We start from the raw sequence: 25,780 nt of genomic DNA on the forward strand, positions 1-25,780 counted from the left end.
GAGGAACACTGTTTCTGCTCGTTGGCCGCTATCGCCCAATCCAACATGTCCCTTCTTTTATTTGGTTGATCACTAAGGTTGTCGAAACAACAAACAATAACAGGGCCGAGGTATTTATTTTGCGCCTGTTCTCACCAAATCCCCGAATCGACTTCCCGCTTGTCCGGCCAATATGACCGGGTTTCCGACCTCGACGATCTCTCCCGTATCCATGACGACCACGCGATCGAAATCCATGATCATGTCGAGACGATGGCTCACGGCGATGACGGTGTAGTTTTTGAATTCGGTTCGGATGATCTCCTGCATGACTCGTTCTGTTTCGTGGTCCACGCTCGAGCTCACTTCATCTAGTAGGAGGATTCCGCCATCGGTGCCATTTCGGGCTCGGAGACGGCGTCGGAGTAGTGCGCGTCCGAGGGATAGGAGTTGGCGCTGGCCGGCGCTGAACGTTCCGGCGCTCATGGGGGCGTTGAGTCCGCCTCGTTCTTGGACGAAGTCCCAGAGTCCGAGGGTGGTGAGGATGGTGGTGCATTCGGTCGGGGTGGAGATGGAGGAGGGGTCGAGGTTTGCCATGATGGTGGAGCCGTCGGGGAGGAAGACGGCTTCTTGGGGGACGGCGATGATGTGTTGGCGGAGAGAAGGGCGGTTGATGCGGTGGAGGGGAAGGGTGTCGATGGTGACACTGTCGGCGGTGGAGGGGATAGCGTCGAGGAGCTTGAGCAGGAGGGCGATGAAGCTGGATTTGCCGCTGCCGGTGCGGCCGCAGATGGCGACTTTCTCGCCTGAGGAGATGGATAGGTGGATGTTGTGCAGGGCGAGATTGGGTTGGTCGTCTTCACTGTTATTTCTTGGAAGGGTTAGTGGGTGATAAGAGAGAGGGAGAGGAATGTCTTACCCGTAGCTGGCGGATACACCGTTCAATTCAACCACCCCGGTCTGGGGCCACTTCTCGGGAGGAACAATGTCCTCTTCTTCTGTGTCCTCTGGCTTGACGGTTTCGTTGAATATCTTGAGTCGGGCGATCGCGCCGATGGAGGTTTCCAGCTTAGTGTAGTAGGTGACAATGCCTGAAATGCTGTCGCCGAAATTCATAAGAGAGAACATAGAGGCACCAGCAAAGGCAGAGTTGGAATGGAGTCGAACAGCAAGAGTTGTCAAGACCACCGCCATCACCATGACTACGAGATCAAGAACAAGGTTCAGCCATTCTTGGATCATGAGCAGGAGATATGCAGGTCGTTGGCTGGAGTCGATCAGGCGCGCGTTCTTGTGAACGTCCTCGGAGATAAAACCTATGGCTCTGGTGTTAGAAGTGCTTATGGTGTCTTAATGGAATTGCTTTAAGGAATTTGTTGGCATTGGTATGTCACTCACCGAATGCTCGCAGGGTTGTGATGCCCTTCATAGTGTCATGAAAATGCGTGCTATGGTTGCTGGTTAATATGGCGTACACTGGCTGGATATGGCAGACTTACTACAAGGGGCTTTTAGCCTCGAGATCGAGCAACCGCAGCTGTCTGGATGTCCGCAAGTAGAATTTTTGCAGCATATACAGGAGGGCACCCAGGACCGGGTAACTGATGGCCAAGTACACAGACGACGTAAGCATAACGGCTGCTTGTCCGATTGCTTGAAAGACCTGCGAGTCTGTCAGTCTGTCCGGATTTTTTCAAGACGGTCAGTTACTGGGGCTTACACAAAACAGGGTGTTCAATGTTGATTCAGGCAGCTCGGTGTCAATAAGGTTCAGGTCCTGCGAAAATAGGTTTGTCACAACACCAGTATCCGTGTTGGTGAAGAAGCGCAGTGGGGCTCGAATGAGGGTGCGCAAGGCTTCCTGGTGGAGACTGGCACCGGCTCGTTTGACGGAGAAAACAAAGAGCGCGACTCCAAGTACAAGCAGCGATATCAAGGCGCTGACTTGGAACAATGCATATATCCCGGCGTAGTAGGCATGAGAATGCGTTGGATGTGTCGAGTTGTCATCGGTCCAGTATGTGAGCCCTAAATGAGTGGATTTAGTTCTCGTTCTGGGCATTCAAGGAGTCTGCTATTCAAGAAAAAGGCCGACTTACAAACTGTTGCAAAGTTTGTGAAGAAGCCCCAGAGAGCAGCAAAGAACAAGCTACATCCTGCCACGAGCCATCCCATGCTCTTGAAGTAATGCTTGTATACTGTTTTGTCTCCAACTTGCCGGGATGCATGCGTATCTGACGCAAGGGATGATGTATTGGTCGTCGTCGTGTGGAGAAGTTGCGGCTTCGATTCCTGAATACTCTTCTTGGATGGTGTTTTGTCGGACGATGCATCGCTGTCGGAAGGGTTCTTCAATCCCAAACGCTGAACATACCCCTGAGTGGCCATCAGTCTGTCAAAAGTACCCTGCTCAGCAATCGTGCCGTCTCCGAGTGCTATAATATGGTCTGCCGCAGGTAGGTGTCTGACACTGTGAGTACATAACACGACTGTAGATCGTCGTCGTCTGAGTAGACCATCAGGGCCGAATACTTGTCGAAAAACCTGCTCCTCGGTGTCCACGTCGAGTCCACTGAAGACATCGTCTAGCACTAACAGATCAGAGTACAGGTACAGAGCTCGCGCGAGAGAAACGCGTTGTTTCTGACCACCAGACAGAGCGATCCCGTCAGATCCGATATTCGTCCGGTCACCCTGGGGAAGTGTAGCAAGGTCGATTCCCAGAGCTGTAGCTTCGATGACTTCACTATACCTCTCCTGGTTGAACGGAGAGAAGCCAATGATATTGTCTCTGATAGACCCGTTCGAGAGGAATGCCGTTTGGTCGCAGAATCCGACGTGAGGAAACCTAGTACTCGTAACCACGCTACCTTTGCTATAGGGGATCTCCCCAAGCAGTGCCTTGCAGAGCGTAGATTTTCCCGAGCCAACCGGTCCAATGACAATGTTGAGCGAAGACTTGGTCACTTGAGTGTTAATGTCTCGCAAGACGAACCTGTCCGCTACCCAACCAAACTGCCCATTCTTGATGACAACAGGATGAGCCACACAAGGCTCCGAGTCAGACGACGTTCGGGTGCCGACTTGAGATTCCTCCACATTTTGCTTGACTTCAGCGAGCACCTGGCGAAAGTCATGGTGATCCTCGCACTCCAGAAAGGCTTGGATCCGGCCTAAACAGGCCAGTGCAGAGACGAGGTCGGGAATCGATTGGAAGACTTGCGCTAGTGGGTTGGTCAACAGGGTGAGGAAAGAAAGACTTGTGAACATTGTGGAGGCATCCAATGTACGTGAGGTAAATGCAAAGGTCAATGCCGGACTAATCAGCTGAGGAATAAAAGCAAAGAGCGCCGCGACTATGAGTATCATGCGAAACCGCGCGCCGGATGCCAGTTCTTCGACCCGAAGCTTCTGCACAAAGTCTCCGACGGCAGCAGAGAGACCAGAGATCTTCAGATTCTTCATGCTGGCAATGACCGTAGCCGTTAGGCCCACACGCTTCTGAATGCCTGACATCCAGGCCCTTTGCGAGTCTCCGGTAAAGTTGATAAGAATCCCTAATCCAACGAAGCAAGCTATGACGACTCCCATTGGTGCCACGAAGACCACCCCAAGTCGATCGTACAGCATCCATCCAGCGAGAGCAGCCTGTATTACACTCGCCCACAATTCATGCAGCGACCGGATTCCCACCGTGATTCGTTCCATATCTGTGCTCATTAAAGTCAGCACAGCGGTGTCATCGCCACTTCCGATACGAGCTTTCGTGGCTTTGTTGTATATCTCGGTAACCAGTATCGACCTTGTCATCGTACGCATTCGGTGTTGGAAGTACCTGCACCTGATGTGTAAGTAGCGGCTCTTTGTGATTCTTGCTTAGGGTGTACTATACCAGGTGAAGGCCCATGAAATAGCAAGCCCTGAATAAATCAGCAAGCTAGCCCCGATGAACCCATATCCAACATTAGGATCAAGTCTAGGCTGAGATAGGTAATCTAACAGCTTTTCAAGAAAAAGTGGTTGACTGAACGTGAAAGCAAGGCGTGCCAGACGGGGTAGCACAGGAAGTAGGAGAGGAACTTTCAGTGTGCGCACGAGTACCTTCAGAAGACCATACTTGTCTCCTTTCAGTTTAAAGTAGTCCATATGCCTGGAAAACTCCTCATGGAGCGCTTCAGCGTCGAACGAGCTATCCAGGGGATACAGGTCCTCAATCGTCAACACTTTCCTGTAGCCCATCAAGAACATATTATTCAGCCAAAAGAAGACCCCAAGAGAGAAGATACCGCTCGTCTCCTCTGGGCTGTGCTTCTTCTCATCCCAGCTGACCCATTTAGACTTTTGCTGGGCTTCCAGTAGCAGTATTCCAATCTTCAAAGCTAGGGCCGCACTGAAGATGCTGCAGTAGGTGAGCTCAGGCTTATCATTGGATGACAGAAACAACGTTCTCGTCTGAGCCGCGTCCAAGAGAAGAGTCAGAAACAGGTAGCTGTTCAATAGCACCGATGGTCGTGGGCTTCTGCTGTGATCGAGGACGCTGAGCGTTATCATGAACAGAGCCGATACGAGCTTGAGGACCGAGGAAGCTATGAACATGCTAGTGACTTGGAAGGACCCAGCCGCAACCAGGATAAGAAGCGAGAGTTCAAGTCCTACATAGGTTGTTATGGCACCCTACTTCTATTAGCGCAGGGAGACTAGACGCCGGTATCCTGGAAGGAAGATGTTACCACTTTGATGAGCTGGAATATAGGAGCATTCACCACGGTGGGCTTCCGCGCCTGGGAAACAGTCCGCCATAGCGACGTGACAATAAATAGAGCCGACGGGATGATAGAGAAAAACAGCTGCTCGAATTGGAGGTTGAAGTCGAAGCTCTTTTGGTTCAGCTGCAGCAGGTTTCCTTCTCCCGATGTGAAAGGCATATTGGGCCCCTGAGCACGTGGAAGGCAGGTCGATCCGGGACCCCACTTCCGCAGGGTGAAAGCGGGTATCTAGTCTAGTTCTTTTACTCCGTAGACTTAAGAGAAGGTTAAATCATCCACGTTGACACTGAAAGCCAAGGCTATTTATGGACAAGTCCAGGGACTGATCGCTGTCGGATCATCCCAGATAAACGTTGGAGCCTCCTACAGAAGGCCCGTGTCCAGCATATAATACTGGCTGGTGGGATGGCGCGATGGAGCGCGCCAGGACCACCATACCTGACGTCTTTTATTCGCTGCTTGAATGGCGTGCGAATCCGAGCCCAGGACGACCGTATCCAGTGGCCTTCCTTCGACGCCACGGACGCCGGATCACCTTCCTAATTTGGCTAGGCCTATGAAGCGATCCAAATCCCTTATCTTCAACCCAGTTACAACCACTCAGGTGCTTGGGATCTTTTCTGCCTGCTTTTGCTCGTGACTGGCTGTTGAATATTGATGCCTTGTGAGCCGGCTTATGCGACTCGGGTCGTAACATCGCCTAGTTCCTCACAATATGGGGCAGGACTTATTTCTCGATGCAGAATGCAGTAGCTAGCTGACGAGTAATCATTAAGACTGTCAAGCCTATCAGTAATCTTCGATATTGGCAGAAAAATCAAGTGCTGGGACAGAGCTGCATTAGTAGCTATGTTAACCGTGGACTATAGTTGCTATAAACAACGAATTGATTATAGCAAGCCCTTGATGGTCTAGTTGGTTATGGCGTCCGGCTGTAATGGTTAATTGTAACCGGAAAATCCCTGGTTCGATTCCGGGTCGAGGGACTTACCTTTTTGTTTTTTTGGCTGACCATCCCAACAAATCATTCCACCAACCAGGAGCACCCATTTATCACCGTTCAGCCTCTCCAGACAGAACAATATTGAGACAAACATAAGTTGTGCGCGATCATAGCCCACCAGCTTCATGCTGAACCCTATGAACCCGTGTCCACCTTGTCGAGCACTACCGACGATCTCATACACGACCAACGATTCAGAGATTAGATGTGTGTTTTCAAAGGTCACTTGTCAGGATGCTCAGTTGTCGTCTTACCTTCAAATTCTCCAGATAGGCCTTTGAAACTATTCCTTGTGGCGTCACTACTCGTGTTCTGGCCTGGTTGGTTGAATCGCAATACTGTGTTTACTGATATGATTATTTGAGGAGAAGTGTACTCTGTGAATCAGGTAACGGTTGTTGTTAGAGGATGTGCTCAGATCACAAATCACAATCAATTTCAAGAGCATGGGTGAGGGTGTAGACTGTGTGACCGTCTAGAAACTGCCTTACGAACTGCGGCGTGTTTTGGTGCCGGTTATATATTTGCGTAGCACTCAGTGTTTCAGATAATGCAGATGAGGATTTACACGCCGCGCATACAACGAAGATGGGGGGAAATTTCATTCAATGTCACCAGAGCCTTGTAGTAAGACTGATAAGTAGCAAGGATGGTTTAGATGGTGGAAGTACAGTTTCTTTCTGTATGGTTGGGGGGTCTCTCAGTGTTGGGGTGTTAATACTATGACAATGGAGAAAACACTACAGATAATAAGATGGCTATACTGAAAGCGAGACAACTTGAAAGTTCAATTCATCATTGATTCAAAATACTAGCAGAGTAATAATCGATATTGATATGGAACGGACTCCCCAACACGACCTGCGTAGGGACTCCCAGAACATTCATCGAATACTGTTATCGTCATCAAATAAGACCTCACCCTCCATCAACTCCGCCTCTTCTCGGTCGATCACACGATCCCCAAATAAAAGGATGTACCAGCTCAAGATCTCACAAAGCACCGCAATGAAAAAACGAAAGGCAGCTTCGATGGCCGTCTACAGGGAGTTAGCCATGAAATTTACTGGAAGCGATGCTGCTTACCATCTTAGGCTGTGAAACTGGCTGGGAGCAATAAGTTACGAAGACCAAATATTAAGGTCTGATGACGGGATCATTAGCTGGAGGTAACAGTCAAGGAAGGGGGCTTCAACACACTTTCTGCAGGTAAGATTGACGCATTTGTTGCATTTTCCGTAGCAGCTGTTCTTTCCAGTACAGATCTGGCCACACATATTAGACCTGGTGTCGAGGCTGTCCTTAGGAATTGGAGTAGTCTCCTCGAGACTGACTGCTGCAGCGTTGACGAGGGTGGAGAGGAGGGACAGGGCGAGGAAGTTGAAAAGCTTCATGGTGATGAGGTTGGTTATTGACTGGGGTAAGTTGGGGTTTGTAGTGGGAAAACAGGATTTTCGAGCAAATATATGGGAAGAACATGGTGAATATATAGTAGTGAAGAGGCACTATTGGAATCGAGTGAATCTGTTCCGTCTGGCTCATGGCTCACTATAATGGGAGTGATACACAAGCCAGGCGCCATCCAATGAATGCCAGCCAACTAAGTCGGTAGGCTCCAACACTAGGCTTTCATTCCCATTGCTCCATTAAGATGGAGTGATTCATATTGAGGGCGATCTAAGGGTACATGATACTTGGGGCTGACATGATCCTGGTTAGCCTAGAAGCCGGGCAAGGTCGTCTTTGTGTCCTTGAGTACTCCGTGCTAACATGAAGCAAATACTGTTAGAGACATGGGACCCATGTGATTGATTTATGTAATTATGGGCTCGATTTGTCGCAAGTATAACAATGAATCTTGCTTCCGAGGTACCCGAGTGGTTTGACTGACTGGTGGATTGAAAATTTGGCACTTGGTTAGACAAAGGTTAATCTAGCCCTGCGACTCTTGTGTAACATAGCAGGCGGGGTAAAAGATGTCATATTGTCGATCCTCGTGGTAAGCCTCGATAATTACCAGTCAGATCGCTGTAACTACTGTAGTTGTGCTGACACAGATCCTTTGTCCATTGCAGACGATCAGTCACCGCTACTTTGGGATAAGCAACGAAACATCTGTTCTTGAAACAGATATTTGTACTTTTGCATCGAATATTTCCATCGAGCAAGTTAGCGAAGCCTGGTGTTAGAGGCGTTGTACTCGAAAGATCAATGGCTGCCGGGAATGTCAATGTATATAGCTCTCCTTCGCGTTTCTCGTGTGACATGTGGAGGTACCTCCTCCTGAAACAGCTACCACTCGTATATGGTGATGCCTATTATCTCGAATAGAACCAAAGAGGTCGATTATCCCTGTTTCCAGAGCCCCTGGTCCTTTGATCGGGACCTCAAGAACTGCAATGCACGTTTGCAGGTCTATTTTGCTTATGTATGCTCTTGTGGATCAACGAAACTCGAGGTTTTCATCTTGATAGATGGATTGTGTTGCAAGAGGAAATGGCCATGCCTGTGCCTATGTATATATTGGTTTGCACGAAGTCGTAGAGAATCGAGCTGCCCTCCGGTGTTCAAATTATTTGACAGCCCTAGATCGTAAGCAATGAGAATTACTATACTGGCCTTCCTAGGAAGCTTCACAGAGACCAATTACCTGAAATGGCTCCTTGACAGGAACTAGAGAGACAAGGTTTAGGCCACCGGATTGCTACCTGTCCTGAGCCTAACTGACAGCTTGAACTTGCTAAATTGAAGTTAGTGAGTAAAATTGTGAACGAGTCTGGTTCGTGGTCCAGTGCACAGATACTGGCAAGCAGGTTGATGAATGACGAAAGACCGGGGTGATGCCTCCATCGGTCAAGGCTCCGATAGCCGACGCCCAGGGGAAGATAAGCCAGGGGGCGGGACTGGCCAGTTAGCCGAGCTGCCCCGCCCCGCCCAGGATCGCCGTACTTTATCGGCGTGTCCCGCCTGGTTTATCCACCACCTTCCTGAGACATGGCACTCCCTTACATAGGCCGGCACTGGTGCCGGTCGACAACCGGATGGGGCTCCAGTTTCCCCTCACGGGGAACGGAGGACTCTCCTCCTTCTCGCACTTTACTGACATATTCGGAAGGTTGCCGATCTTCCATATAAGAGGCCCAAGCTGCCGTCTAGCCAACTTTGCACACAATCGAGTGTCTATTCTCAGTTTGAGTTCGGATCCGAATCATGCATATGAAACTCGCAGGTAAGCTTCTACACGATATTAGCCTCCATTGAAGCTATCAATCCCGGCCAATGAAGCTAATAAAGTCAGATAACCTCGGGGACATCCTCGAGGAATTCCGTCCCAATCTGACCCGGTTCGAATCTCTCTATCGCCACATCCATAGCCACCCCGAATTGTCCTTCTGCGAAGAAGAAACCTCAAATATCGCTGCCGAGCACCTGAAGGAATTGGGATACGAAGTACATACGCACATCGGTGGCTACGGCGTTGCCGGGGTTCTCCGAAATGGCGATGGGCCCACAGTTCTTCTACGAGCCGACATGGACGCGCTCCCAGTAGAGGAAAAGACAGGGCTCCCCTACGCAAGCACCAAGACTGCGAAGAATAAGGATGGAGTAGAGGTGCCAGTCATGCACGCCTGCGGTCACGACACCCATGTCGTTAGCTTGATGGCCAGTGCTTCTCTCCTTTATTCGGCCCGAAAGCATTGGTCCGGCACCCTGATTTGCATCTTCCAACCAGCAGAGGAACTAGTATCGGGAGCGCGGGCCATGCTGGATGACGGTCTCTATGACAAAATACCTCACCCTGACGTGGTGTTGGCACAGCATGTCATGCCCATGAAAGCAGGCACGATCGGTGTCATCTCCGGCCGGCTCTTGACGGCGGCGGATTCGTTCAATGTGCGCATCTTCGGCAAGGGTGGCCATGGCTCGGCGCCTGAGGTCTGCATTGATCCCGTTGTTACGGGGGCCTCGATTATCATGAAGCTGCAGACCATCGTGGGCCGTCAGGTGCCTCCCGGCAAACTGGCTGTGGTGACATGTGGCTATATCCAGGCCGGTCACGCGGGAAACGTCATCCCAGACACGCTCGATCTCAAACTGGACGTGAGAACGTGCGATGAGGTGATCCGTGAGCGTGTGGTGAGCTCCGTCAAGCGAATCATCCGCGCCGAATGCGAGTCAGCTGGCTGTGAAAAGGAACCTCAAATCGACCACGTCTCCTCCACCCCGGCCACCATCAATGACGACGCCACTGTACAAACCCTGCGGAAGGCTTTCGGCTCTTACTTTCAAGATTGTCTCGTTGAGACGAGTCCTGCCAACGCAAGTGAGGATTTCTCATTATTGGCTCGAGCTGTGAACGCACCGTACGTGATGTGGACATATGGCGGCGTCGATCCTCAAACCTGGGACGACGCAGTGAAGAATGACACGGTGAAGGACCTTCCCAGTAACCACTCGCCATACTTTGCGCCAGTGATCGAGCCCACGCTTCAAACAGCCGTGGATGCGATGTCCATCGGAGCGCTGACATTCTTGGAGCGACAATGAACCTCATGCAGACATCCACCTAAAGCATTAGAATCCACCGCCTACGAATAGTAATGATTCAAATACAAAACTATAACCTCTTACTTCCTCTCCGCAACATGAACCACAATCTTCCCCCTAGCCCTTCCTCCCCTCAACTTCTCAAACGCCTTTGGCGCATCCTCATACTCAAACACACTATCCAGGATCACCCTCACCTTCCCCTCCTTGATCAACTCCCCCATCTTCGTCAAATCCTTCTTATTACTCTTCCAAAAGATCGGCACATACTTGGTGCTCCCGCCGCCCAAAAAGCGCGGCCTAAGCATCCTCACCACAAATGTCGGCATCCAATGCGCCCCGACCTGCGTGAACACTCCCCCGGGCAAAAGGAACCCCTCGCTCTCCGCATACAACCCCGTCGGCTCACCCACATGATCCACCACCAACTGAAACACCTTCCCCTTTCCCTTCAACACCTCCACCACATCCTCATTCACATAATCAATTACCTCATCCGCCCCCAATTCCTTCACAAACTCCACATTCTTGGTCGAGCACACCGCAGTCACCTCGCACCCCAACGCCTTGGCAATCTGCACGGCATAAATCCCACATCCACCGGACGCACCCACAATAAGCACCTTATCCCCTTTATCCGCAGTCACATACGGCGCAATAGCCTGCCACGCCGTCTGCCCTGCAACCCCCACCGTCGCCGCATGATCGATCTCTACCCCCTCCGGCACCAATTGTACATGTTCCGCCTCGGCGATAATATACTCCCCCAACGGCCCAAATTGGGTCGGTAGACTCAACGTTCCGTAAACAATCTGTCCCGCGCTGAACTCCGTCACATTGGCTCCCGGGGTAACAATTTCGCCTGCGAAGTCGAGACACGGACTGGCGGGTTTGCGGATCAAGAGGCGCGAGACGATGGGCATTGAGGGGACTTTGTAATCTGCTGGGTTTAGGGCGCAGGCGAGGACGCGGATGAGGAGTTGGGTGGTTTTGGGGGGTGGAGGAGCGGGAGCGCTGGGTGTGAGGGTGAGGTTTTGTTCGAGGGTGGGCGAGGTGTGGCTGTATAGCCAGGCTTTCATTGTTGTTGGGTGTGACATTTTGAATTTGGGATGGGTGAGTGTGTTGTGTTGTTGATGGATGGATGGAGGTGGAGTGCAAGGTGGAAGTGGAGGAAATGGTGTGACGGAGAGCTGTCACACAGGTTGCTGGGCGGGCCGGATTGGGATTGGTGCGGGCGATAAGATAAGCAGTGTCGGGCGACGTCATCGTCCATCTTTGTGTTTGTGATTAGTGCAATGGACGTTTTATTACTATTTGTTTGGAAATGACAAGAATACAGGATGAATATTTGCTTCCATATAGAGCATACAGTCAATTCAAGGGCAATGAATTGTCTATGTGTCTTTCGTCCCCGGTCGAGGGAAGAAGGCGAAGCCAGATTTCCAGCCATTGTGTAGGTATTCTAGCACAACTACATTGTATATTTTTGCCAACAGGATTATTCCTGGTATGTTTGTGCTTTTGCTTGTGCCATGAGTTAGTTGTCAGCCACTGAAGCAAAGATATATCTGTTTCAGCATTCAACCGGTTCCTTTCTCTCTGAACTGTGTTTGACGTACTCTCTTTGCTATCAATGTACGGAGTACTCAGTTCCTATTTCAGCCCAGTAACAACATTCGTGGGCTAATTGTAGAATATACCATGCTATATAACACCTGATGCATAATTAATAGCCATAATAGCTGTAGAGGAGGGTTTTCCATCGATTAACTGGGAATGGAGATGCTAGTCAAGGTGTTATACATACCGAATCACACGCTGTGCTACCACGAAACAGCTATCGCATGAGAAATTTGCTCCTTGTGCCTGCTGAAATTGTGTAAATTATCATCCCAGCTGTCTGTACGACTTCTCCACTTCTCAAGTCGAGCCAGAGTACGAGGGGTTCGAAGCCTGGTTTTTTCGAGATGGTCGTTCCGAATGCTCCCGGAGGTTTGGGGGCCCAGGAGATTAAGGAGGCGCGCGTCATACACCAACTGGCTCAAAATCTCATCGTGAAGCGCTAAACCTAGCAAGAGGATAAATGGATTCTATTGGTTCTGGGGAGTGAGAGGTCAACATCACATGTACGACACCGGTATGAGTGGGGTCGAAAAAGTGGCACACAGACGCGCGCACACTGTATTGAATTTCGTATTTGGAGACATGTTACGTTGATCGCTGCCAGGTCTCTGGTTGCTGTTCACTGAAGGGTTGCCTGTGCTGTCGCTCCCGAGGTGAGTTTGATCTTCATCAGCTTCACCTACCCACCCTGGAGGAATCGCGACGATGTCTGAGCCCTTCTGCATCATAATGACCTCGGGCATGTAAACACGACGCGAAATCACGAAACTCGATGCATGATCATGTGAAATGCCCTCTAATGGTTCATCTAGTCATCCCCATCTTGTTCAGTGGCGTGGGCACCAAGTCATCAACTAACGACTAATCAATCAATTGGCCCCCATCGCTCAGACCATACTACTGCCCAGGCCGCGCGTCTTCAGGCTCAACAGCCTCGTGTGGATCATATATTAACCTTATCTGGCTTGATCCTAAACTAGCCTAATGATGCTAGTGACTTAGATGTCGTTTGGCCCCCACACCATTGTTCCTTCAGACTTTGGTTACGAAGATTCCATTTCGCCCGATAGTCGGCATGCAGAAGGGATACGAGAAAGGAAGCTACTGGTAATACGCGATATTTCTCTTGATCTATGCGTGCTGACATCCGTTTACAGTGCTAGAAACAGGCTTTCGGAATTTGTACATCGCGCCTCCTTCATAGCCTTCTGAGCGAGTAATAACAGAACTCCTCAAAGGAAATGAATTCCCCGAATCCGCCAACTCACCCCACAACTACTACAGTCGAAGAGCTGATACCCAGCCTTGGTGCTGTCAAGCACACGCTCAACCCGCAGTTGCACTCCGACTTCCTGGAACGCTTGACCCACTGACCGTCTGCTGTTATCCCCGAACGGGCTGTTCAATATCGCGTCCTCGGATGACCTGGCGGACTGGACGGTGACGGTTTCCAGATTAAGCAAGCTCCCCCGTGAGATCCAGTTGTAGACCAGCGGTAAAGTATACAGGTCGGGAGTGCTCTGTTCGTGGTATTCGAAGAACACCAGATGTTTGATGCTGGAAGGGAGCTGGCATTCTAACTCCCTACTTTTCCACAGGCAGGCTTCGTTGTTGTTCTTAGGGTCAAACTTTCCGTCGCCTCTCAAGGCTCTTGGATCAACAGTAAGTTGTTCCAGGCAGCGGAAAGCACGAAAGTCTAGCGCTGGATTATCCCATACCCCTGGATAAAAGTCCAGGTCAAGGGTAAGAAGTGAATGAGCCTGAACCTTCATGGCGTCAATGCATTTCTGCCTGTCCTCCATAACATTGTATGGTCTATGCGTCCAAGGGGCCCCTTTATAGGTGAAGTGCTTCAAGGCTCGGGGCAGCGACAACAGGTCATGGATCCCTCTAAGCGCCGCATCACAGCCAAACAAACTCAAGTTTTCGAGTGATGTTGATCGAGCTGAAGCCATGAGCGAGTCTGCCAGGCCTGAAACATTGGCCCCCACAAGTGTCAAATCTTTCAGGTACGGATGGATCATCACGGTTCCACGCAAGCGAAAGTCCCAAGGCGGTTCCGAGCGCGAAAGGTCATCCATGATTAGCTGACCTGGAGAACATTAGCCGTGTAACCACTACTGGATGAAAATGCTGGCAGACATTTTGTAAGGGACTGAAGGACTTGTGAGCCTGGCACCGCAGACTGCGCAAAAAGTTCGTTCCATTTCTTGGTCTCTTCAATGACTCTCTCATACCCACCCAGGTATTCATCGTCTTCTTCTCGCTCAGTATCATACTCAAGGCCCTTGATGACAAGCGATCTCAAATTTACGAGGCGGCCGATTGTGGGGGCGAGGCTCTCCGCATAACACGGGTAATACTCCTCTTCATCGGGAACTCCAACAAAGTGGTAGTGGACAAGAAGCTCTTGAACATATTCCGCACGAGCTGGCAGACAGTCCAGGGCATATGCAAATTTTTCCCCATCGTGGTTGCGCAAGTACACCGATTGGTACAAAATGCGCTCGACGACCGGCCGAAGCTGCTGGCAGACCCGCGCGAGGCTGGCAAGAGAGGCACGGGAGGCGACCTGTGCCAAGATCGCCTCTAAAGTCTCAGGGGGTAATACGAAGAGATTCATGTGGAACCAAGGCGTTGCGTGACACCTGAGTGTCATAGAAAGTGATGTTGGGAGGAAAGCCGGAGCGGCGGGATTATAAGAGCTTAGGCTGGGGGCGGTGGCTGATTCTGAGCCTTCCAGCCCTAACTTTCCGCTCCGGTACCTGCGCCTCCGCAGTTTGGCCCCAACAATGAAACATCACGGCCCCCAAAGTATACGCACCGCAGAGCCTCGGGATTAGAGCGGCCTTCTAACCCCGAAGTATACTAACACTCAAGGCAGTATGTGCCCTCGTGAGAGAAGGGATAAATACCCAGTCGTGCTCTGTCGATCCGTTCTAAATCACACAACTGACTCCAAATCAACTCACCATGGCTGGCCCTAAATCTGCCGCTCTCTTGCTCTTGCTGGCCAATATGGCCTCTGCTTCTCTTTGGCCTATGGCTCGGGGGGAAGCATCGTCCGCGACCCTGGCTGCTGCTGCAAGCGCGACCTCGACGTCGACCTGCTGGAAGTACTCCATTCCTGCGAATCTCACCGAAGACGATATTGAACAGAATGACGCAAGTTCATCGACAAGGCGACGGAGCCACGATGGGATCATGCACCTGAACCATTTTGCCCGCAGAGGTCATGACGATATTACTGAATTAGGCAAATGCAAATTGACCGACACAATTTACAAGCCCAAGTATTTTACTTCGAAGAGGATACAAAGTGGCCAGGACAGCACAGATGGCTATAGCTTTCTCGGCTACTTTATCCCGAAACTGGATTCATGCGACGCAGCTGCCACTTATACCACAATTGCCAAGTCAGCGGACGTTCCGAAGGCGACGGCAGCCTATTGGGACACCGTCGAGGCTAACACTCAGAAAACCTACCTCGCTCTGGGGACACAAATCAAAGAAGCCAACGCTCACGATCCTCACATCAACATCGATCATGTTTGTGAGTAGGCCTGAAATCTAAGTGGCTATGTCTGGGCTGACTATTACCAGATGAACTGCAGATTCTAGATTCATTCCTGACGGCTATGATCGAAAAGTACAATTTCTGCGACAGCTTTAACACATGGTTCCTGGAAATCGATACTACTTTCAAGAACCAGAGAGGTGAACTCAAGTCCCGACTCCAGAAGCTCTACAGCTTTGTATGTATATCGTGCCAAGGAACCGTGCTACAGGTGTACTGATATATACCCACAGTTACCTGGCCAAAAATACCCAGATCTGGTGGCCGAGGATAGTCGCTTAAATAGCTACAAAGCGCCTGTTAGTCTACCCCTCTTCCTCTTCGGTTGCTAGATTACTATCGACGGCGGCTAATTCAAGGCATCAGATGTTTGGAAGCGACAGCCTAAGCGGCTTGCCCACGCCGAGTAAAGGAGATGCCCTCCAATCCAATGCCTTGAGCATTATGAACACCATGGCGGTTGTGGTGGCCATGCTCCGCGATAGCAGCATTGCGAATTACTTCAAGAACTCCAACACCCGTATTTACAAAGCATTTCTTGGAATTGATAGCCTCATGGCATCCCAGAAACAGTGCAATGCGGATCTGGACCTCCCCCAGCCGAATGGCGGCTGGGCCAGCGCCTATTCCAGCTGGATGGAAGACTTTGTGCAGACCCAAGCGAACGCGGTCTCGACCCGCATCTCCGCGGTGTCGGCAGTCGTGACTAGCACGGAGGCTGCGGGGGTGAAGAATATCTACGGCAAGGCGTTGGATGCGTTCAATGAGAAATACCCGGCATCGTCTTGGAAATGGGAGAACAGCCAGCTGCTGGACTGGAGTGCAAAGGATGGCACTGCTTTTGCTAAGCGCGAATCTTCAGTGGCCGCCTGCACACCCACTTCGATGGCATCTTCCTCCGCAAAAGCATCCCACTCTGCCTCCAGCAAGGCCACACCGGCGCATACGGGAAGCACGGCAACTGAGACAGGTGAGTTGCTCCTATTGCAGTTATTGCGAGAGGCTAACATGAACTAGGATCGCACTCAGCCAAGGCCACCGTGACGAGCTCGCACAAGGCCACGGTCACGCCGACAACGCACACCTCTTCCACCGCCGCAGCCGAGACCAAGACCAGACACAGCTCCGAATCTGCCGAGGTTGAACACTCGTCGAAGACTACCAGTAGCGCGAAGGTGGTAGACACGGAGACCAGCAAAGCGGCACACAGCCCTTCAACGGAGGCCAAGCACTCCACCACCAGCACAAAGACCACTACCTCGGAGGCCAAGGAGACGACCAGCACCAAGGGATCTACCAGCGCGATGGCCAAAGAGACCACGAGTACGACCTCCACGCACTCGACCACCAGCACAAAAGCCACCACCTCGGAGGCCAAGGAGACCACGAGTACGACATCCACGCACTCCACCACTTCGGAGAAGAAGACCACTACCACGACCGAGGCCAAGGAGACGGAGAAGGCCACCACGACCAAGGAGGAAAAGACCAAGACCACCACTAAGAAGTCCTCGGAGGCGACCAAGGACTCGTCGTCGTCATCTTCATCGTGTAAGAAGAAGAAGTGCAAGAAGGGGTAAGTGGATCCGGATGCTGAGAGAAGTCCCGACTAACATGGATAGGAAATGCACTTGTGTGTCCTGAGGGGGTTGACGACATTGGAGTGTGGCTTGGATGAGTGTACATTATTCTCTTCTCCGAGGCTGTGGATAGCCCGACTTGTCTTAGTGTTAACTTTTGGATTCCCTACCAATAAAGTTGTTTGTGTGGAAATCTGTCTACCGGTGGAATGATCCATTTTATGCAGGACTGTTAGACTAGCGGCCAAGCCTCCATCTCGGAGCCTTGGCATCCATTGAAGGATAAGATTCTAAGCGAGGATCATCGCTATCTCTCCTGCAGGAAAGCTCGGACCGCCCATCTTAATCTCCAAGAAAAGACTATTCGAGACTGCTGGCGAGACAAGTCATCAAGCGTGGCGGGAAAAGCGGCCAGGCCAGCACCGCCGCCGCCAGGAGAGGGCCGCCATGACATCACCCGCGGTCGGCTTTTTCTCGCGTTCGTCGCCAGTCCATCAGTGACGATGCACCATCGATCCTCCCATTCGATGACGATAAACCCGGCTGTTTGTGCCTCAGTGCCCAATGACAAGTGGCAATCGGATTCAGCTGCAATGCGTTCCTGTCCTCGGCTCGATCTGCCTCTCTCGTTTATCTCGGGCTCTGCATGCGCTCGTTTCCACCTCCCCCCTTTCCCCCTTCATTCCTGCGACCCGCTCCACCGTATCCTCACTGCCATCCTTAGCTTCTTTTTTTCTTCCCTGGCAGCTACATAAACCATGCGTCCTGGTCACTCCATCCTTCCCTAGAACATCACCATGCCGCTAAACACCTTCGCCCTGGGCGTGGCCCTCACCCCGGCGGTCCTTCAGACCCTGATCTCTCATGTGGGTCGCTCTGCCGCTGTCACCCCCAGCCGGTTTCACCCGTTTCATTGTTCTTGACCCCGATTCATATCCTGACCTGCTCCTCTCTCTCTCTCTCCAGTATCTCCATCGCAAATCGCTTCGCCATAAGCCCAATGTCCATCTTACCTATGATGAGGCTATTCGCATCCTGCGCGAATTCCTCACCTACGCGGCCAAGCACCCCGTCGAGGATCTCCAGGCCTTTTCCTGCCAGAAGGTGCCCGTGCCCCATTGGGTGAAGCTCCAGACTGTGACGGTCTCAGAAGATCATCTATCATCCGCAGCGAATGCCATCAACAAACAGCTCGGCCCGAAGGGTATCGAACGGGTTGGCGGGAGCGAGTGGTGGCAATGGCGGGGACCAGCGGAGGATCTGAAGGGAGAGTGGATCGAGATGAAGGACGATTACAATGCACGGACGCAGACGAGTCGTGATCACCCTAGTCAGAAGCGGATCATGTTGTATATTCATGGCGGGGCGTATTTCTTCGCCAGTGTGGATACCCATCGGTACCAGATGCAGCGGCACGCGAGGAAGCTCAAGGGACGGGTGTTTGCACGGTAGGTTTCATTCATCCGATGTGATATTGAATGCTAACTGGAGTAGTGAGTTTGGATGCAGTATATGAACTATGGGAGGAGAAAGCTAATTTGTATTGCAGCGAAATATCGTTTGGCTCCGCAGTATCCGTTTCCATGCAGTCTGCAGGACTCTTTGGCCTCTTATTTGTATCTTTTGGAAGCTCATGACCCCAAGGAGATTATCTTGGCTGGAGACTCGGCGGGTGGTGGAATGGTGCTTTCGTAAGTGAACTGCGTCTGCGAGAGGACATGGCTGATGGTGGAAGGATGCTCGTGATCCTGCGCGATCAAGGGATTCCCTTGCCGGCGGGCGCAATCTTGATCTCGCCCTGGGTGGACCTCACGCATTCATTCCCGAGCATTGTCGCGGACAACCCGGGCGATTATATTCCCCCGTATGGCTTTAGACATAAGCCCTCCGCAGCGTGGCCCCCGCCAAACGCAGATGAGCTCCGCGAGCTCAAGAAAGGCCTTGCCAAGAATCCCGCCAGCCAAAGTGAAGCCCTCAAGGCGATCCCGAACGACCATAGCGAGGATGCAGACACGGCTGCGAAGGGGTATTCAGAATACAAGAATGGCACGCCTGAGGTAGACCACGAGAGTATCCGGGTGACGCTTGACGGCGAGACTGTGGAGGTCAAGGATCAAATCCACATGTACACGACCAACGAACTGTTGACACATCCTCTCGTTTCTCCAATCCTGCAGCCGTCTTTGGGCGGTCTGCCCCCGCTGCTGATCCAAAGTGGCGGCGGCGAAATGCTACGCGATGAACAATTTTACATTGCTCACAAAGCCGCCAACCCCGCGGCATACCCGCCCAGCGATCGGTTCATGGAAGAGCACGATCCAACTCGCGAGATCCTCCACAAATATCCGGGAACACACGTGCAGCTGCAGGTCTGGGATGACCTCTGCCACGTTGCTCCCACCCTCAGTTTTACACGCCCAGCCAAGTACATGTACCGGGCCATCGCACAATTCGGAGCTTGGGCCCTGGCATGCGCCCAGAAGGCAGAGGTTGATATCGCCGATCAACATTCGGGGTCGTCCAGCGAGACCGACAGTACGTCTGAAGCGACCAACGGTGCCACTGATGACTCCGTCTCGTCCATTGGAAAAGCCGGCGATCCATTGCCAGCATTCAAGGATCGCATGATCCGTCAGCGAGTGGACAAGCGAGGCAATGTCTACCCGCTTGATCCTCCATCCTCCTGCTCCGTTCTTCAAATCCCTAGCTCTGATGTCGGTGCCTTCAACCCGGATCTGGTCCGCGGGTGGCTCATCGCGAAGCAAGAGTGGGACGACAAGTTCGCCAAGGAGAAGCTCCGCGTTCAACGACAGCGGATCAAGGAACTGGCGTATGGGCTACAAGCCTTCAAGGGTGAGCTGCCTCCCCCTAGTTCTCTGGCAGCTAGACGAACCGCCCCTGGCGTATTGCCATCCAAGACCGGCCGCAAGAGCTACCCCATGACCATGTGGAGCCGGGTGGCTAGCAAGCAAGACGAGAGAATCATCGCGCGGGACCAACAGAAGGGCAACCATGCCAAGCGGACCAGTGTCGACGCCGGACGCGCCGGAGCGTCGATGGACGAGGCCGAGGCACGACGAGCGGACGTCTTGCCCACCGTCGACCCGTCCACTCGCCCAGGCATTGTCATTCAGGAACCGACCAACGTCAGAGACGCTGCAGACACGTCCGAACGGGCGAGCTTAGCCTCTCCCAAGAGCTCAACGGACGCACTCGCCCCGTCGCTCACCAAGTCCACCAGCCGACTGATACTTCTCCCCGAATACGAAGGGAAGAAGCTCCTCGACGAGAACGCCAGCACGAGGACACTCTTCCGCGAAGCCGGGGCCATCCCAACGGGATCTGACGCCGCATGGGCGCGCCTCCGCCAACGTCCATTGTCACATGCCGGCTCCGGCACCATCCGCAGTGAATTCACCTCCGAGCTGCCCGAAGACAGCAGTACCATTGGCGATGAAAAGTCATTAGCAGTGACCACCACCGGTGTAGATGCGGCGAGTACGCGAGCGGTCCTCCACGCGGGGGGTGTCGTGAGCCCACTCAGCGACGATGACTCGGCCTATCGATCTTTCGATGCGACGGACGGAGGGAGTATCGAGCCGTCTGTCAGTGTCGGCGCCGCTGAAGCGACCAGTGCAGCGAGTGTGAATGGCACAGACACTGACAAGCATGCACGTCCGACGATGCCGGATCGAGAGTTTTTCAAAACGGCCGAAGAGTTTGTTGCATATTGATCATTTACAGCGCTGCGATATACGTTCGTTTCTTTCTTTGTTTCTTCACTTGATTACCTGGATAATCACTTGGATCACATCTAGGATATCTTGGATTGTTGTGATGTCTTCTACATTCTTTGTCTGAGCATGCGAGTATATGCTGTCCTTTTGCATGTTAATCTCTTCTGTTTGTGTGAATACCCCATCCCTACTAGATACCATCTACCGCTCTACCCAACCAATACCACGTTACTGTACATAAACCAACATAATACATGACACATGAATTGGGTATAACATATCCTACATACTATACAGCCCAACCTTCACCTGATCCCACTACACAGACAGACAGACAGACAGGTATCACCACTGCACCCCCACCTTCCTCGCCACCTGCTCCGCAATATCCAAAAACGCCTTCCTCCTCACTCCCAACCCCATATCCTCCCCCCCTTCCTCCGCCACAACCGTCGGCACCCCCCGATCCGCATCCTCACAAACCCTGGCATCAAGGGGCACATCCCCCAAAAACTCCACCCCGAGCCTCTGACACTCCGCCTCCACCCCCCACCCCCCATCACCACTACCAGTACACCCCTGCACATGCCCCCCATTCGAAAAAATCCTCGTCTGCAACCCACACCCCGGGCATGCAAAATACGCCATATTCCTAACCATACCTAACACCGGCACCTCCATGCGCTGAAACATGCCAATGCCGCGGACTGCGTCGCGCAGCGCGATATCCTGGGGCGTGGTGACGATGACGGCTCCGTCGACGATGACTTCCTGGTTGATGGTGAGTTGGACGTCGCCGGTTCCCGGGGGGAGATCGAGGAAGAGCACGTCGAGGGGACCCCAGGAGACGCTGTGGAGGAGTTGGTGCATTGCTTTGGTGATCATGAGGCCGCGCCAGGAGATGGGGGTTGGGTCCATGGGTTGGCGGGTGGGGGAGGAGGAGTCAGAGGGGGGTGCAGAGGAGGAGGAGGGGAGGAGGTAGCCCATTGACATGGATTTGAGGCCGTAGTTGGTTAGGGGGAGGAGGCAGTTTTCTAATACCATTCGAGGTTGGTTGGGTTAGATTGCTGGGGAGTATGGTATGGGAGGGATGAGGGGGGTATAAACGCACTATCATCCAGTCTTGGTTCCCCTGATAGATTGAGTAGGGTTGGGATCGAAGGACCGAAGATATCCGTGTCGAGGATGCCGGTGCGGATGCCGCGACGGGCGAAGGCGAGGGCGAGGTTGACTGTCATCATTATTCTTAGTCTCGTTGTGTATATGTTGGGGGCCTCAGGGGAGGATGATTACCAGCTATCGTCGACTTCCCTACGCCGCCCTTGGCAGACGACACCGCAATCACCTTCTTCACATCCCGGATCTTGCGCTTCTCGGGGAGTCCGCGACGACTGCGGAATGAGGGCGGAGTGCCGGAGCGAGGGAGGCCCTGATTATTCCATAAGCTTCATTTTCATAGATCCTGAACTGAAGATTATATGAGAGAGAGGGGAATGTACCAACGGATTCTCATGCTGCAGCACCCTAGCCGTGGAAAACAATCTCTTCCCCAACATGGTGAATGATGAATAGACCGATGGTTGTAAATGGGTTCAATCCATCCGCATAGATACTGCCCGTTAAACCTCACCGCCGGCAAAACCACCCCCAAATATCCCACACCTTCCCCCAAGCAGAAAGTAACCCCGCTACCGCATCCCGAAATCTCGGGCAGAAAAACAAAAAAAAAAAAGTTGTTATCGCGGTAACTGTTAGCTACCTTGTCTGGTTTAATTTCTTGCAGAAGAACAGCGCAGCCATGGCTCCGAAATCTCTGGCGGAACAGATTGCTGAGTTAGAGGATTTGACTCCGAGAGGTATTTCCTATTCTTTCGATTGGGTGGTGAGGATGAGGGTGAATAGAGGCTAATGGCACTTAGATTATGATCCGGAGGATTTGGATCGCGGGAATGGAGATAGTGATGAGGAGGCGGGTGACAAGGATGCCAGTGCGGGGAGGGAACATTATCAGGATGTTGGGTTAGTTTTTTCCTCTTTTCTTTTGTGTGGTGGTTTAGGGAATGGGGTGCTCCTGGTGGATGTGTGATTGCTAACGGTGTATACAGCAAGGCAAAACTGCGCAAGCAGGATCCGGTCGCCCTTGGAAAACAATACGCCGGGTCGAAAGTGAGTCGCGAGGCATTGGAGGCCGACAGCGATGACGATCCGTTTGCGGCGCGGTCGAGTGACGACGACGACGAAGATGAGGACGAAGACGAGGAAGACGAGGATCTGGAGCTCGGCAGCGACGAGGACGAGGGCTCAGACAGTGAGGAAGAAGAGGAGGAGGAGGAGGAGGAGGAGACCCGACCCTCCAAGGCAAAGAAAGGCAAGAAGCAGATCGAGGTCGACGACATGGAAACAGACGAGTCGGACGAGCTAGACAGCGAGGGATCATTCGACGAGATGCTTTCCGACGAGGACGATGAAATCCCCTCCGACGAGATCCCCTCCGACGAAGAATCCGACGAGGATGAGTCCGACCACGCCCGCAAACCCAGCTCCAGCGCCAACAACGACCGCGACGAACTCCGCCGTCTGATGGCAACCGATCAAAAAACCATCGCGGCGACCATCTCCCAAGCCGCCAAAGCCGACGCCATCAAAGGCAAAGCCGTGAAACAACAACGCGCGACCTTCGACGCCCTCCTCAACACGCGGATCAAGCTCCAAAAAGGCCTCTCGGCAATCAACCAGCTCTCCCTTGCTGAATCCACCGACGATCTGGACTCCGAAGCCATCACCTCCGCCGAATCCGCCGCCCTCGCCCTCTGGTCCACCCTCGAAGACCTGCGCGTCGCACTCGCCGACGCCCAACATAATCCCAGCGAGGAGGAAACCAAAAAGCGCAAACGTCCCACCCCCACAACCTCCACCTCCACCGCCACCCTCTGGAGCCGCATGACGGAACTCGAATCCACCGCGCACCCCCACCGCCGAACCATCCTCGACAAATGGTCCGCCAAAGTCCGCAACGCAAACTCCAACACGGCCAACACGCGCGGAAAACTCCTTGCTTCTTCCTCGACCAGCCAACAAACCATCACCGCGGTCCTAGACGCCCAGGTCGCTACCGAGACAGGTGATCGGGCCGCGAAGCGCGCTCGTCAAGATACCTCCTCCTCCTCTACAACTAGCAGCACCGAAGGTCCCATCTACGACGACACCATCTTCTACCAATCCCTGCTCCGCGACCTCGTCGAGCAGCGCATGTCGTCCTCCGACGCGATCACCAACGGCCTCGACACCCTGCACATCCAATTACCGTCGCGCGGGGGAGCCGCCGTGCACCCCGTGACCGGGATGCGGAAGGACAAGGTGAAGCGGGATGTGGATACGCGGGCGTCCAAGGGCCGGAAGATGCGGTTCGATGTGCATGAAAAGTTGCAGAATTTTATGGCGCCGGAGGAGCGGGGCTCGTGGACGAAGCATGCGCGGGAGGAGTTCTTTGCGTCGTTGTTGGGGAGGTCGGCGAGTGGGTTGCTACGGGAGGAGGATGGGGAGGAGGAGGAATTGAGTGGGGGGGAGAGTGAGGAGGATCGCGAGGAGGGGGGGTTGAGGCTTTTTAGGAGCTAAGTTGGTTCATTCCTTTGATGGGATTGATTGATTGATTGGATTGGAATTGCATGTGTGATGGATGTATAGTACAGTGCTACATACTGGAATGGAGGTAAAAGGTGCGTGCGTGCGTGCGTGTATATATGTGGTGATTGATACAGCATCAACAACAAAAGTCGCAGTTTGTTTGATTGTTCGATTGTGTGGTTGATCCTTCACGGGGATAAAATTGTATCCTCTCGATCTGTCATGTGGTGTCGTAAGTCGTTAATCGTGATGCAATTCCAGTTCGGCTCGTGATGGTGCTGCTGTGCTGTCTGCTCATACCCTGATCGATTCTCTTCCACGGTCGAGCAAAGCAACCACGATGAATCCACCGACTCATGCCAAGCAGCAGACAGCCAGACAGCCAGACAGACAATGCCTGGCCCTCAACATCCCATTCATCCAGCCAAAGGCAAATAGCCAAAGCACATCCACTGGAAACAGCTAATCACCGCACCGAAGACCTCCCCCCCACCCTCCCCATTGCCAATCCCTCCGCCTTCCCCTTCACAGGACTATACTTCGGCAACGAAACACTCCTCCCCACTGTCCCTCCCACATCCCCTCCCTGCTCCTGACCCGGCCGCTCCCACTCAAAATCCGTCCGTCTCGGCAACCCCAACATCTTCTCCTTGACCGCGCGCTGGAGCTTCATCTTCCGATCTTCTTCTTCCTGCGGGGAGAGGAAATGCGGAAGTCCGTCCCAGTCGACGACGACGGCGCCGCTGACGTCGTTGTAGCCTGGGAGGGAGGTAATGGGGGTGTCGGGGTTGGTGAGTTGAGCGTGGAGGGCTTGTTTGGTGGTGGTGATCATGGTTTGGAGGTCGGGGGGGAGGTCGGGGGTTTTCTCTGGGGTTTTGGTGGTTTTGGTGGTTGTGGTGGTGGTGGTGGTGGGGTAGATTGGGGGGGTGATGTCGTCGTTTAGGTAGTGAGGGTAGTCGGGGTCTGAGTCTGCAGGGGAGTCGATGTCTTGCCAGAGGAATGCGGTGGGTTGGGTTGGTGGTGGTGGTGTGGTTGGGGTTGGGGGGTCGCGGGGAGACGTGGGGGATGGTTGCGAGGGAGATTCTAGCTCCGGGAGATGATGATGATGATGGTCTGGGATCTTCTCATAGAGGTAGTCCGAGGTGGTGGCAATAGAGGTCGGCCGGCGGTCCTTTTTACTGTGGAAAAAGGACCGCAGGGAGAAACGGCGAGTCGTTGGGTCAGGCATCGGGCAGATTGAAGGAAGGGAAAGTAGAGGCTGCACATGCGGGGGAATGGAGAAGGGACTGACAGCAAGCATTGGGCCGGACCGGCTCTTAAAGTCGGGGTTCCAATGAGGGTCA

General features: G+C 52.8%; 10 protein-coding genes and 1 non-coding gene across 11 annotated transcripts; 5 read left to right on the plus strand and 6 right to left on the minus strand.

The window, feature by feature from the left end:
* Nucleotides 1-114: 114 nt before the first annotated feature.
* Nucleotides 115-4,904, minus strand: BO80DRAFT_411911 (putative ABC multidrug transporter; the record flags this gene model as incomplete). The annotated part of the gene is made up of 8 exons (XM_025717996.1): nt 115-850; nt 899-1,295; nt 1,378-1,427; nt 1,479-1,642; nt 1,700-2,007; nt 2,079-3,814; nt 3,872-4,653; nt 4,710-4,904. The coding sequence occupies 8 exons, from the start codon at nt 4,902-4,904 to the stop codon at nt 115-117; spliced, it is 4,368 nt and encodes a 1,455-aa protein (XP_025573147.1).
* Nucleotides 4,905-5,645: 741 nt separating this feature from the next.
* On the plus strand, nt 5,646-5,731 carry BO80DRAFT_t221. The gene has a single exon. It is a non-coding gene; the product is annotated as a tRNA-Tyr (tRNA).
* Nucleotides 5,732-6,632: 901 nt separating this feature from the next.
* On the minus strand, nt 6,633-7,142 carry BO80DRAFT_447181 (uncharacterized protein; the record flags this gene model as incomplete). Its single annotated transcript, XM_025721594.1, has 3 exons — nt 6,633-6,788; nt 6,835-6,851; nt 7,010-7,142. The coding sequence occupies 3 exons, from the start codon at nt 7,140-7,142 to the stop codon at nt 6,633-6,635; spliced, it is 306 nt and encodes a 101-aa protein (XP_025573148.1).
* Nucleotides 7,143-8,958: 1,816 nt separating this feature from the next.
* BO80DRAFT_447182 (putative zinc metallopeptidase) lies at nt 8,959-10,296 on the plus strand (the record flags this gene model as incomplete). The annotated part of the gene is made up of 2 exons (XM_025721595.1): nt 8,959-8,977; nt 9,047-10,296. 2 exons carry the CDS (start codon nt 8,959-8,961, stop codon nt 10,294-10,296), a joined length of 1,269 nt encoding a protein of 422 aa, XP_025573149.1.
* Nucleotides 10,067-11,456, minus strand: BO80DRAFT_427143 (NAD(P)-dependent alcohol dehydrogenase). The gene has a single exon (XM_025719934.1). It carries the CDS (start codon nt 11,373-11,375, stop codon nt 10,377-10,379), a length of 999 nt encoding a protein of 332 aa, XP_025573150.1. The 5' UTR covers nt 11,376-11,456; the 3' UTR covers nt 10,067-10,376.
* A 1,603-nt stretch (nt 11,457-13,059) lies between these two features.
* Nucleotides 13,060-14,572, minus strand: BO80DRAFT_411919 (uncharacterized protein). The gene is made up of 2 exons (XM_025717997.1): nt 14,062-14,572; nt 13,060-14,011 (listed from the first exon to the last, which is right to left on the minus strand). Exons 1-2 carry the CDS (start codon nt 14,540-14,542, stop codon nt 13,152-13,154), a joined length of 1,341 nt encoding a protein of 446 aa, XP_025573151.1. The 5' UTR covers nt 14,543-14,572; the 3' UTR covers nt 13,060-13,151.
* A 303-nt stretch (nt 14,573-14,875) lies between these two features.
* Nucleotides 14,876-17,241, plus strand: BO80DRAFT_386919 (uncharacterized protein). The gene is made up of 5 exons (XM_025717036.1): nt 14,876-15,472; nt 15,523-15,674; nt 15,730-15,795; nt 15,863-16,466; nt 16,514-17,241. The coding sequence occupies exons 1-5, from the start codon at nt 14,893-14,895 to the stop codon at nt 17,074-17,076; spliced, it is 1,965 nt and encodes a 654-aa protein (XP_025573152.1). The 5' UTR covers nt 14,876-14,892; the 3' UTR covers nt 17,077-17,241.
* A 496-nt stretch (nt 17,242-17,737) lies between these two features.
* On the plus strand, nt 17,738-21,083 carry BO80DRAFT_427145 (lipase/esterase family protein). Its single transcript, XM_025719935.1, has 4 exons — nt 17,738-17,942; nt 18,043-18,523; nt 18,626-18,767; nt 18,812-21,083. The coding sequence occupies exons 1-4, from the start codon at nt 17,874-17,876 to the stop codon at nt 20,808-20,810; spliced, it is 2,691 nt and encodes an 896-aa protein (XP_025573153.1). The 5' UTR covers nt 17,738-17,873; the 3' UTR covers nt 20,811-21,083.
* Nucleotides 21,084-21,158: 75 nt separating this feature from the next.
* Nucleotides 21,159-22,381, minus strand: BO80DRAFT_411928 (Mrp/NBP35 family ATP-binding protein; the record flags this gene model as incomplete). Its single annotated transcript, XM_025717998.1, has 4 exons — nt 22,313-22,381; nt 22,107-22,242; nt 21,925-22,044; nt 21,159-21,847 (listed from the first exon to the last, which is right to left on the minus strand). Exons 1-4 carry the CDS (start codon nt 22,367-22,369, stop codon nt 21,159-21,161), a joined length of 1,002 nt encoding a protein of 333 aa, XP_025573154.1. The 5' UTR covers nt 22,370-22,381.
* Nucleotides 22,382-22,533: 152 nt separating this feature from the next.
* BO80DRAFT_466770 (AATF family protein) lies at nt 22,534-24,428 on the plus strand (the record flags this gene model as incomplete). Its single annotated transcript, XM_025722801.1, has 3 exons — nt 22,534-22,669; nt 22,733-22,832; nt 22,919-24,428. Exons 1-3 carry the CDS (start codon nt 22,612-22,614, stop codon nt 24,426-24,428), a joined length of 1,668 nt encoding a protein of 555 aa, XP_025573155.1. The 5' UTR covers nt 22,534-22,611.
* A 32-nt stretch (nt 24,429-24,460) lies between these two features.
* On the minus strand, nt 24,461-25,739 carry BO80DRAFT_427147 (uncharacterized protein). Its single transcript, XM_025719936.1, has one exon. The coding sequence runs from the start codon at nt 25,663-25,665 to the stop codon at nt 24,904-24,906; it is 762 nt and encodes a 253-aa protein (XP_025573156.1). The 5' UTR covers nt 25,666-25,739; the 3' UTR covers nt 24,461-24,903.
* Nucleotides 25,740-25,780: the final 41 nt, after the last annotated feature.

Source organism: Aspergillus ibericus (genome assembly GCF_003184845.1).
Source record: "Aspergillus ibericus CBS 121593 unplaced genomic scaffold BO80scaffold_33, whole genome shotgun sequence".
Classification (NCBI taxonomy): Eukaryota; Fungi; Ascomycota; class Eurotiomycetes; order Eurotiales; family Aspergillaceae; genus Aspergillus; species Aspergillus ibericus.

Bases quoted from the DNA above. Each gene is read 5' to 3' on its own strand.
- BO80DRAFT_427143 (XM_025719934.1), bottom strand. From the start codon at position 11,375: ATGAAAGCCTGGCTATACAGCCACACCTCGCCCACCCTCGAACAAAAC.
- BO80DRAFT_411919 (XM_025717997.1), bottom strand. From the start codon at position 14,542: ATGAATCTCTTCGTATTACCCCCTGAGACTTTAGAGGCGATCTTGGCA. The intron at 14,012-14,061 runs GTCTGCCAGCAT...AATGTTCTCCAG, and splicing joins CCTTCAGTCCCTTACAAAAT to GTCAGCTAATCATGGATGAC.
- BO80DRAFT_386919 (XM_025717036.1), top strand. From the start codon at position 14,893: ATGGCTGGCCCTAAATCTGCCGCTCTCTTGCTCTTGCTGGCCAATATG. The intron at 15,675-15,729 runs GTATGTATATCG...ATATACCCACAG, and splicing joins TCCAGAAGCTCTACAGCTTT to TTACCTGGCCAAAAATACCC. The intron at 16,467-16,513 runs GTGAGTTGCTCC...AACATGAACTAG, and splicing joins AAGCACGGCAACTGAGACAG to GATCGCACTCAGCCAAGGCC.
- BO80DRAFT_427145 (XM_025719935.1), top strand. From the start codon at position 17,874: ATGCCGCTAAACACCTTCGCCCTGGGCGTGGCCCTCACCCCGGCGGTC. The intron at 17,943-18,042 runs GTGGGTCGCTCT...CTCTCTCTCCAG, and splicing joins TTCAGACCCTGATCTCTCAT to TATCTCCATCGCAAATCGCT. The intron at 18,768-18,811 runs GTAAGTGAACTG...TGATGGTGGAAG, and splicing joins GGTGGTGGAATGGTGCTTTC to GATGCTCGTGATCCTGCGCG.
- BO80DRAFT_427147 (XM_025719936.1), bottom strand. From the start codon at position 25,665: ATGCCTGACCCAACGACTCGCCGTTTCTCCCTGCGGTCCTTTTTCCAC.